We start from the raw sequence: 10,197 nt of genomic DNA, 5'->3' as shown, positions 1-10,197 counted from the left end.
CTCAGTCTCAACCACTGATAGAGGAGCTATGTCTCTATTTCTCTCTATTTCTCTCTCTTTCTCTCTCTCTCTCTCTCTCTCTCTCTCTCTCTCTCTCTCTCTCTCTCTTTCTTTCTTTCTTTTTCATTTCCTGCCAGTAGACTGAATACTTAAACTTAAGTTTTTGTTTTCAGTGCATTCCCTTCTGGCATGCGTAGCATGATTATGTGCTATGTGTAGCATGATTACGTGCTATGTGTAGCATAATTACGTGCTATGCATGATCTGCAACTTCAGAATTTGTTCGCGTATCTTACCCCTGAGTTTTATCTGCATTTTTGGAAAGAGATATCAAGAAATTTATTCTTAATTCAGAGATGTGATCAAAGTTGTCAGATCTTTTGTTTATTGCCCCCCCCCAATTGAAATAGTTCTTGGATTTTTCTAAAACACAGAAGAGAGACCTGGGACGGGGGTATATGTTGAGTGGGCACACTGAGCAATTTTGTTCTGGAATCGATTCAGTGTGACACACTGGCTTCCTGAGGGAAAGAATCACTTTTTCCCGGATAGAGAGCAGCTTAGTGAGAGATCAGAGTGCAAGCATATAACCCATGTGTTGTGTAGTATATTTATTTTATGCATTTTCTTTTTATAAGGACATGAGTGGACTTTCTTTTGTCCCTTCCAGACATCACTACCCAGAATATTGGGGTGGGGTGATTGGAAATTTGTTTTCAAGTAGACCTCCTTCCAGAACTACCTTCATATGATTCTGAATGCCAAGCGGGACCCTGCAGGGGTCTTTTCTTCTCCTAAGGCCTTGGCCATGGCATTGTCCTTTTGATTCTATGTCTCAGTCACAAATGCCATAACGAGGCCTTTCTCTTATCCTCCCAGTCGCACAGAGCTGTGTTTCTAAACAAGAGGGCAATTCTTCCATCTTGTCTCAGGATACTAATGAATTCACCAGGGGCAGTAAATATTCACCATAGCCCATTTCTATGGTGAATTCTGTCAGAGTTTCCTGTATTAAGATATACTGTGTTTAATTTTATGTTGGATTCCATGACATACATTCAGCAAGGAAACCAACACTATCTCTTGCTCTTTCAACAGTGATTCCTATCACCATTTAACTGTTGCATTGCCCCCATCCTTTAAAACGCCTCTGCACCTCACCTTGCCTTCCATATCTACTCCCAAACTCGTTTCACTGCACACACAGACTACTTGAAACACTGCAGCTAACAAACCACAGCTACCACCATCTTCTCTTGTCAATGTTTCTAGAAAAAACTTATCTTAAAAGCAAGCACCCATGTTAGATAAATACAGACACTGGCACATCACTAGTCATAGTTCTATACCTCACAGCTACTTTTGGACATTAATGTGCCCCAGTTATTATTTTTCCAGGGCTGAGGTTTGACTCAAGAGCCTCACGCTTGCTGGGCCAATGGTCTACAACCCAGCTACATCTTCATCTCCATTGATTCTCCGCTTTCTGTTTGGAGCTTCCTTGTGTTTAATTGTCTCCTGTGCCTTTCTGTACGTGTGACTGCTCCTTTGCATGTAAATCAGAAGCTATGTCAAATTCAATATAAAGCAAGCAATTTCATGGGCTTCTGTGAGATAGCACCCTAAACAGTATCAGCTCCACTACAGTGTGACTAGGAACATTAGATCAGGCCCTGATTACTCTCAGAGCATTAAAAAACATCTCTTCCCCACTCTACTCTGGATTTTGTTTGAAAATAAAATGTTTAATCATGTCCTTATAAAAAGAAAATGCGTAAAATAAATATACTATAAAACACACTTTGTTTGCAAAGGGGATGTGATAAAGTCAGAGGGTTGATAAAGATCTACTGAGGCTTATGACATAGAAAAAGGTCTCTGACATTACGTCCCTGTGCACTTTACCTGGGAACATTACCAATGTCCCCAACCGCGCAGTGGGGAGGAAGTTGACATTTACAGATAATTTTTTTTTAAAAAAGGAGGGGTCAGTGCCTTTTGTAGCTTTGGCCATATCCATGCTACATCCAGCTAGAGAAGATATAAGCGTGCCAGTCAGCTCAGCTCTCAGTGAAGGTCCTTCTTGACAAGATGAAGTCCTCTGTCTTCGTCCTTTCTCTGCTCCTCATTCTGGAAAGACAGTCAGCTGTGGTTGGACAATATGGTGAGTGTATAGGGATGGTGGATAGAGGGAAAGTCACTCAGGGAGAATGTCTTAAAGGGTGCTCTGGGCATAAGCAAATCCTTTCATTGGGTGATTTTTTTTTTTTTGATGAGACTTAATTCTTCTCTACCAAAACCCAAAACCCTTGTGGGAACATCAATCGTTTTATAGGAAAATTTTGGAAATAAGACTTGGAAGGACTGTGCAGATTATGTATCTTAAACATTCTTATCATCAATTACCAGGTGCGACAAAAGGCCACTTCCAGAGCAGCTCCTCAGAGGGATTTATGCTTGGTCAGAAAGGCCATCTCAGTTTCGGGATCAAAGGAGGAAGTGACGAAGCAGCTGAAGAAAGCCTTTTCATGCAATCACAACGCCGGGTGTACGGCCAGGGTGGTGGTGACATGACCCAGACACGTGTTTCACAAGAGCATACAAGTGTCAAAGGGGCCGCACTTTGTCGGAATGGACAAGTTTCCCAACTGAAATCCCAAGAATCCCAAGTAAAATCCTATGGACAAGTGAAGTCCAGTGGACAGCTGAAATCTGGGGGATCAGCCTTTGGACAAGTGAAGTCCAGTGCGTCCCAAATAAAATCCTATGGACAGCTGAAATCTGGGGGATCGGCCTTTGGACAAGTGAAGTCCAGTGCGTCCCAAATAAAATCCTATGGACAGCTCAAATCCAGTGGACAGATGAAATCTGGGGGATCGGCCGCCTTTGGACAAGTAAAGTCCAGTGCGTCCCAAATAAAATCCTATGGACAGCTCAAATCCAGTGGACAGATGAAATCTGGGGGATCGGCCTTTGGACAAGTGAAGTCCAGTGCATCCCAAATAAAATCCTATGGACAGCTCAAATCCAGTGGACAGATGAAATCTGGGGGATCAGCCTTTGGACAAGTGAAGTCCAGTGCATCCCAAATAAAATCCTATGGACAGCTGAAATCCAGTGGATCCCAAGTAAAATCCTATGGACAGCTGAAAGCCAGTGGATCCCAAGTAAAATCCTATGGTCAAAAAAAATCCTATGGTGAAGAAGGTCAACTGAACTCTTTCAGCCAACTAAAATCCCAAGGTGCCCAACTAAAATCCTATGGTCAACAAAAATCGCAACAGTCCTCCTTTAGCCAAGTAAAATCTCAAAGTTCCCAACTAAAGTCCTATGGCCAACAAAAATCCCTCAAAGGTTTTTCTCAACAAACTCAGCATAAAGGATTTGCCATGGATGAAGGGATGTCGCAAGTGCGGAAACAATTTAATGATGATGACCTCTCGGTACAACAGAAGTCTACCCAACAGATGAAAACAGAGGAAGACTTATCCCAATTCGGACAACAGCGGCAATATGGACAAGAGCGCTCACAATCCTATAAAGGATATCTTGAGCAATACAGAAAGAAATTACAAGAACAACGAAAAAATTTTAATCACGGTAACTATTTTACAAAGGGAGGAGCAGACCTCTATCAAGCTCAGCTTAAGGGATAACATATTCACTGACCAACTAAAGACCAAGATCAATATCAAGGTATGTTTCTACCAAGTAGGAAAGATATTTATCCCAATTTTTTATTTGTGGTATATAAAGAAGTCCTGGGTCCACTATGGAACTGATACCCATTTGATACTATCAGAAGAATTATTGTTACAAACTTTTAGAAAGATGAAAAGCAACCCCTGGTAAAAATGAGCACTTGTACAGTAAGGGCAGAGTAAGGGAGCTAGCTAGGTTAACAATTGGTCCTGTATTACTACATTAAGGGGGCACTTTTCAGTGCTTTTCTGAACATAGTTTTTATATTATTAAATGTGTACCACCTATGCGATCATATTTATCATTTCATGATACAATCTTGTTTGTTCTTAAAATTGGTTTCTTGCTTATATTGGTGCGAGGAATTGTCACAGGTGAGCTCTTCCTCCACACCAGTGAGTGTTCTTGAGTCCCTGTGACCTCTGCTTTCCATCACAAACCATGAGCTTAAGGATTAGCTGCTTTTCCACCGGATGGAAGATATGATTACAAAGATCTGTTTGGAGCAGGCACTATATTCAGTTGTACTCCCAGTGGTGAGCCTGTTAAATTCCAGCGGGCAGTCCAGACTTGTAGTCGTGTTGGTAGCCCGGGTTAAACTCGGTTGGTCACAAAAACAAAACCAAAAGGATATGATTGTGAGAAAGGGACTTGTAGGGAGGAGTGGAGGTGATCAGGATGAGACAGATACAGGAAATGACGAGACTGGCGGTAATCAGAGCACACTGTATATGTGTATGAGATTCTCAGAGAGCAAAGTGAAAGGGTTTGGGGTTGTGTGGTTTCAAATCCATGCCTGTGATGCAGGAAGACCCCGAAAGTGAGCACAGGGTATTAAGGGTCTATAGGTTGCTGCTGGACACCTGTGACATAGGGAGTGAAATCTGAGCCCCAGAAGAAAGACAATATTCACTGCCTTGTTTGTTTTAAGAAAGGGAGAGCAACAAAAGCCATGGACACACCACTTACGGTCCATTGATTAGAGTCATGAGTGGTCGAGCACCCCAATTTGTAGAAAGTGGTTCTGGTAAAATTGAAAGGGGCGGAAATCCGCTCATCTACACCTCAACTTCTGACTGCCCTCACATCACTGACACTACTTCTCGTTCTAGGACTCGCCTCACCAGAGTCAAGTCTATGATACCTTCAAGATGCAGACTGCAATGTCGCCCCAGATCGTTGGTTCATGGACAACCCTGTACTCACACTTGCTTTTCTGTAGGACTTCTGGCCCTGGAGCTTCCTCAAACACTCACTTTCCAATAAAAAGATAACTTTCCGCATCACTTGTACTTGTTGACTGAGATCTGGTTCCTACAGATGTCTGGATTTGGGGATATTCCCAATGGGCAGTTCCAAAAGGAAGAGACAGTTGTATGGCATTGGGGAAAACAGCAATAAAATCCACATTTATAGATGTCTGGGCTCTAAAGAAGTTGCTAGAACTGTGCCAGATGCCCTGTGAGTTACCTAAAGTCAACCTTAAAATACCTTACAACTCTCTTTCTAGTGGGTCTTTAGAAACTGACAGTCAGAGTCGAAAGATCACGGGCCCAAGGAGATTAGTTTCCAATTCCAACACCACCATGGAAACATCAATTTTCGAGCTGGAGAAATGGCCACTAAAGACTGGGCTCATAACCAAAAGCATAAGAAACATATCGATTTTCTATTAAATTTGCTTTTCTTTCTGGGCATAAGCCCACCATTTCCACGTGGGAAAGTTTCCTCCAATTATCTTTAACTTTGTGAAATCAAGTAAGGCTATCATACTTCTGTAGTACTAGGACTTGGGACTTCTTAGGACTTCTGTAGTCTAGGACTTGGGCTGACAGGTTGCTTACTAATACATTTGATACTTATGGAAAAAGGAGCGTGTTTTTAAGAAGACTTGCCCCTGGTGCCACAGACACAGAAACGAATGTGCAGGTCACAGAGCTACTGCTAATTTTACTCTGGAAGGTTTAGTCACTTCATTAGGTACAAAGAGGAAGCTCTCCTTTGCTGTCGATTCAAAAGCTTTGGGTACCACCTCTGGATGGAAACACAAGAATTCTTCTGCAGTCTTAAAGCAGAGTGGACAGAGGGAGTGTAATAGAGGAGCAATATCTCACTCAGACACCATAGGCTATCAAACAAAAAGCCCCATGCCAAGTATAGGTTACCTCTTTTTGAATTGTTGACCACTGGGATCACACACACACACACACAATACTATTGCCATTGCTCCTAGTTACCCTCTGCAACTCAATGGTAAGACTCTATCACATATCTGAAGACCACACACATCTAAGTCACAGGACAGAGAAATCACTCTGTGTACTGACTTGCAAGCTTCATCCTACTGGCTAGCTTTCGGTGTTGAAAGGTGCTATGCGTGCATACTAGGGGAGAAATGTCATCAACACTGTTACCCATCTGTGAATCCTGCGAATTAGAATAACAAAACTGGCCTGGTGATGTGTGTCCCCTAGAGCCATAGTGGAATTGATATTATGGGTGTGGATTGGACTTAAGTCCTACTCCACAAGATGAAATCAATACCTGGTACCATTAACTGCACCCAAAAGCTGTGGCTGGCTAGGTCATAGGCCATAGGGAAGAGCCTACTACTGTTGTTCTGTTAAATGGACCCAGTAATAAGCTACTCCCAAAGTTCTTAATCTTTATATCCATAAATTGGTGCCTATCTCCACTCTCACCTCAGAGACTTCATTCTTCAATAGACGGTGATCATCAAAGAGATCATCACCTACATCTGGTCAACACGCAGAGGATAAAAGAGTGAAGCCTTCAGCAGTCATTGTGGGCCTGGAGGCAGGAAGATTAAAAGAGCCAGAGGGAGTAGATGTCTGAAGGAGACAGCGTCAACTGCAACGACATCACAGTTGCATACATGAACACCGAGCGTCTTGGACTGCATGCACAAAGTTTGTGCAATACCAAGTCAGCCCACATCTTAGCATAGGGTCTCTTGAAGTCTCACCTCTCAACTGAGGAGCTACAGACAATTGAGGGCTGCTGGGGGTATGTAGTGGTTAGAATGAGAATGTCCCACCCATCCCCCTCAACCCTGCATAGGCTCATCTATTTGTATGCTTAGTCCCCACATTTAGAAGGATTAGGCAGTGTGGCCTTATTAAAGGAAATGTGTCACTGGGGATAGGCTTTGACGTTTCAGAAGCCCATGCCAGGTCCAGTGTCTCTCTGTGCCTGCTGCTTGTGGATCGGGATATAAGCTCTCAGCTACTGCTCCAACGTCATGCTTGTCTGCTTCCCATCATGATAATCATGGGTGAGCCCTCTAAAACTGTAAGCAACCACCCATTCAAATGCTTTCTTTTTTCTATTTATTTATTTATTTATTTATTTATCTTACATCCCTATCAAAGCCCCCTCTCCTCCCAGCCCCTCCCTCACACAGCTCCTCCCCTATCCTCTCCTCCTCTTCATCCCTAAGAGTTGCCTTGGGCACGGCGTCTCTTCACAACAATAGAACAGTGACTAAGACTGGGAAGAAAAATCACCTGTGTATTTTGGAGGGGTGGGCAGGGGGAGAGAACAAGAGATACTGCCTTTGCTCCAGTAGGTGGTCCCACACCCAAGCACACAGTAGGTGGTCCCACACCCAAGCACACAGTAGGTGGTCCCACACCCAAGCACACAGTAGGTGGTCCCACACCCAAGCACACAGTAGGTGGTCCTACACCCAAGCACACAGTAGGTGGTCCCACACCCAAGCACATATCAGGAACACTAAAAGGGCTTAGTGGGAGAGAGAGGCCCTGAGTAGAAAGAACATGAAGTTGGGAAAGAAAACTGTATTGGAAACGGGGGGAAGAATTGAAGGGAGGGAATGAGGACTAGGTTTGATTTAAAAACACCTTCTATCACCTTATATGCATGTGTGAATATTAAATCACACATTTTAAAATAAATAATAGAACAGAATGGAATTGGACATTCTTAATTTGAAAGTTTGGGGGACATGGAACCATATTTCCTTGTATTTTCCCCACTTTGGATTGTACATAACTATCCAGCATTTGTCCCATAATTTTATTATGAAAGTGTATTACTTAACATATTTTTACAATCTGTAGATGGAAAATAGTTTTGCCCGGAATCAACGCATCATAATTACTGTAGACTATTTAAGTGATAGTAAATAAATAGCTTTAGTTTTGAGAGTAGGATGTTAAAAGGCAGAAAACTTGGGAGGTAAAATATATAAATCTTCAGATGTGAGAACAAATCATAGCCAGCGCTGGTGCTGCGACTAACTCAGCTGATAAAATGCTTACTGGGCGTGAACGAGGCCCAGGGTTCAGTTTGCAGCATGAAGTGTACACACGCACTACCAACATTCAGGAGGCAGAGGCAAGCTGGCCGGAAGTTCAAAGTCACCTTCACCCCAGCCGCGTAGCAAGCTCAAGGCAGGCCAGTGTATGAGTCAGGGTTCTCTAACAGACTGGAGAGAATGAGCGTGGTGGGAGGGGCAGAGGGGGCAGCTTCTAGGCTGTGATCTGAATACTCTAACAATGGCTCTCTCCTGATAAGGTGCTGGAGTCCAAGAGGATTACCAAAGAGCAGCTGATCTTCAGTCTGTGTCAAAATCCCGAAAAAGTGGATTCCAATGCCAGTGAAGGGGTGTGTCCAATACAGGATAAATTGGATCTTACTGTGTTGCCTAGTGCTGCAGATGGACCTCAGTTGGTCCTCGATCTGCAGGAAAACTTAGGGTTCCGGTTACAGGCGAGCAAGGAGTTGGTGCGGATGACAAACAAATATGGACACAGAGAGAGAGTGTGTATCTGAATGTAATTTGCCAAATCGAGCACCAAACTTTTAATACAGAAGAAAATAGGGAAGTTAGGTGACACATCATCAAGGAATAATGAGGTTAAGGGATGCTCAATGACTCTTACACAAAACAGAGGAATGCAAACATAAAGACTGGCAGGAACTGGGCAATAAAACAACTGAGACAAAGTCAGTTCTATCTAAGGTCAGCCATAGTCTTAGAAGCCAGGTGTGAGGTCTTTACACTCCTGGGGCAAGGGCTTTCACACCCAAGTCATGGTTCTAATTAGGGAGTTCTGCTCTAGCTAACCTTCTAGTTCCTCTATCTCTCTTACAATACTAGAGGTAATTCTGAATGCTACTGAATAGGTAACATTCTTACTGAATTCCAAGCCCAGGGTTGGCTCAAGGACTACCTAGGACATTGGTGAAAGCCAGGAAGCAAAGTTCAATTTTACTTAGGTATTTGGCAAGTCATTGCTTGGAGGTACCTATAATAAAACAATACTGAAAGAAAGCACACAGATCCATTTGCAAGGACAAGTTTGGAGCATTTGTTATATGGGATGCCATGGTTCCAGGAGACTAAGTTTCCATGAACTTCGCCTCGGGAGTGCGTCCAGGTTTCTAGGCTTGTCACTACTGGAGTGGATGTAGCAGCCTAGGCCATCCTTGAACTTATGATGCTCCTGTCCCTCACTAGTGCTTAGGATGACAGTCACGGACAACCAAACCCAACGGACTGGTATTGTTTTCAAAAGGATTCTTTGAGGGTTGGGGCACCTCACATGCATGGCCCCAGCATCCATGTAAATCTATCAAGCATGATGGTGCTTCTTTGTAATCCCAGTGCTGTGGAGACTAAGGCAGGCAGGCAGATCACGTGTGCATACACCTTACAATTGTGCATTAGAGAAAGCAGGCCCTGAGAGATGGAATCCCAAGGATGCTTGCACAGAGGACAGGCAGAAACAGGACATTTCATTAGTCTTTCTGGGTCCATTTTGCTTCACTTAATATTATAGTTTCTATCTATTTCCAGCCAAAGACAAACTTTCATTCTTTACCTCCAAATAAAATCTCGTTGTGGATATGTACCTGAATTTCTTTATCTGTTCGTCTGATGGGGGGTGGGGAGCATTGGGGCTTCTTCCATACCTCAGCTACCATGATTAAGAATACTAAAGCAGTAATAGGGGTGTGCAGGTATCTCTGTAGTGTGAATGGCTTTGGTCCCTTTGTATATATGCCCAGGAATGGCATACCTGGGTGAGGTCCCTTCGTACTAACCTCTACAGGGGCTGCACCAGTTTGCATGCATACCAGCAATGGGTAGGCATTCTCTTCCCTTGGAGCCACGCTAGCAATCCACCTCAGCTGTTTTCTTCATAACAGCTATCGTGACAGTGGAGAAGGAGAAAATCAAATAACTTATGTAAACATTTCCATGATTTTAAGGTACACTGAACCATTGCTTTTAAAACCTGTCCATATATTAGTGGGTCATCTGTGCTTCTTCTTTTGAGAGCTATCATTTGATCACTTTTGTTTGTTTGTTTGTTTGTTTGTTTGTTTTTCTTTTTCTTTTTTTAAATTTTTTTTTAATATTTTTATTACATATTTTCCTCAATTACATTTCCAATGCTATCCCAAAAGTCCCCCATAGCGCCCCCCACTTCCCTACCCACCCAT

General features: G+C 43.1%; 2 protein-coding genes across 3 annotated transcripts in view; one reads left to right on the top strand and one right to left on the bottom strand.

The window, feature by feature from the left end:
• Nucleotides 1–10,197, bottom strand: part of LOC110286702 (seminal vesicle secretory protein 5) — a 124,519-nt gene that overhangs the window by 93,649 nt on the left and 20,673 nt on the right. The gene's annotated exons all lie outside the window — the stretch shown is intronic.
• On the top strand, nt 2,092–3,656 carry LOC110286672 (seminal vesicle secretory protein 2-like). The gene is made up of 3 exons (XM_021153214.1): nt 2,092–2,164; nt 2,410–2,792; nt 2,952–3,656. The coding sequence occupies exons 1-3, from the start codon at nt 2,092–2,094 to the stop codon at nt 3,654–3,656; spliced, it is 1,161 nt and encodes a 386-aa protein (XP_021008873.1).

This window comes from Mus caroli, chromosome 2 (assembly GCF_900094665.2).
Source record: "Mus caroli chromosome 2, CAROLI_EIJ_v1.1, whole genome shotgun sequence".
Classification (NCBI taxonomy): domain Eukaryota; kingdom Metazoa; phylum Chordata; class Mammalia; order Rodentia; family Muridae; genus Mus; species Mus caroli.
This window is presented reverse-complemented; position numbering and strand designations above follow the sequence as displayed.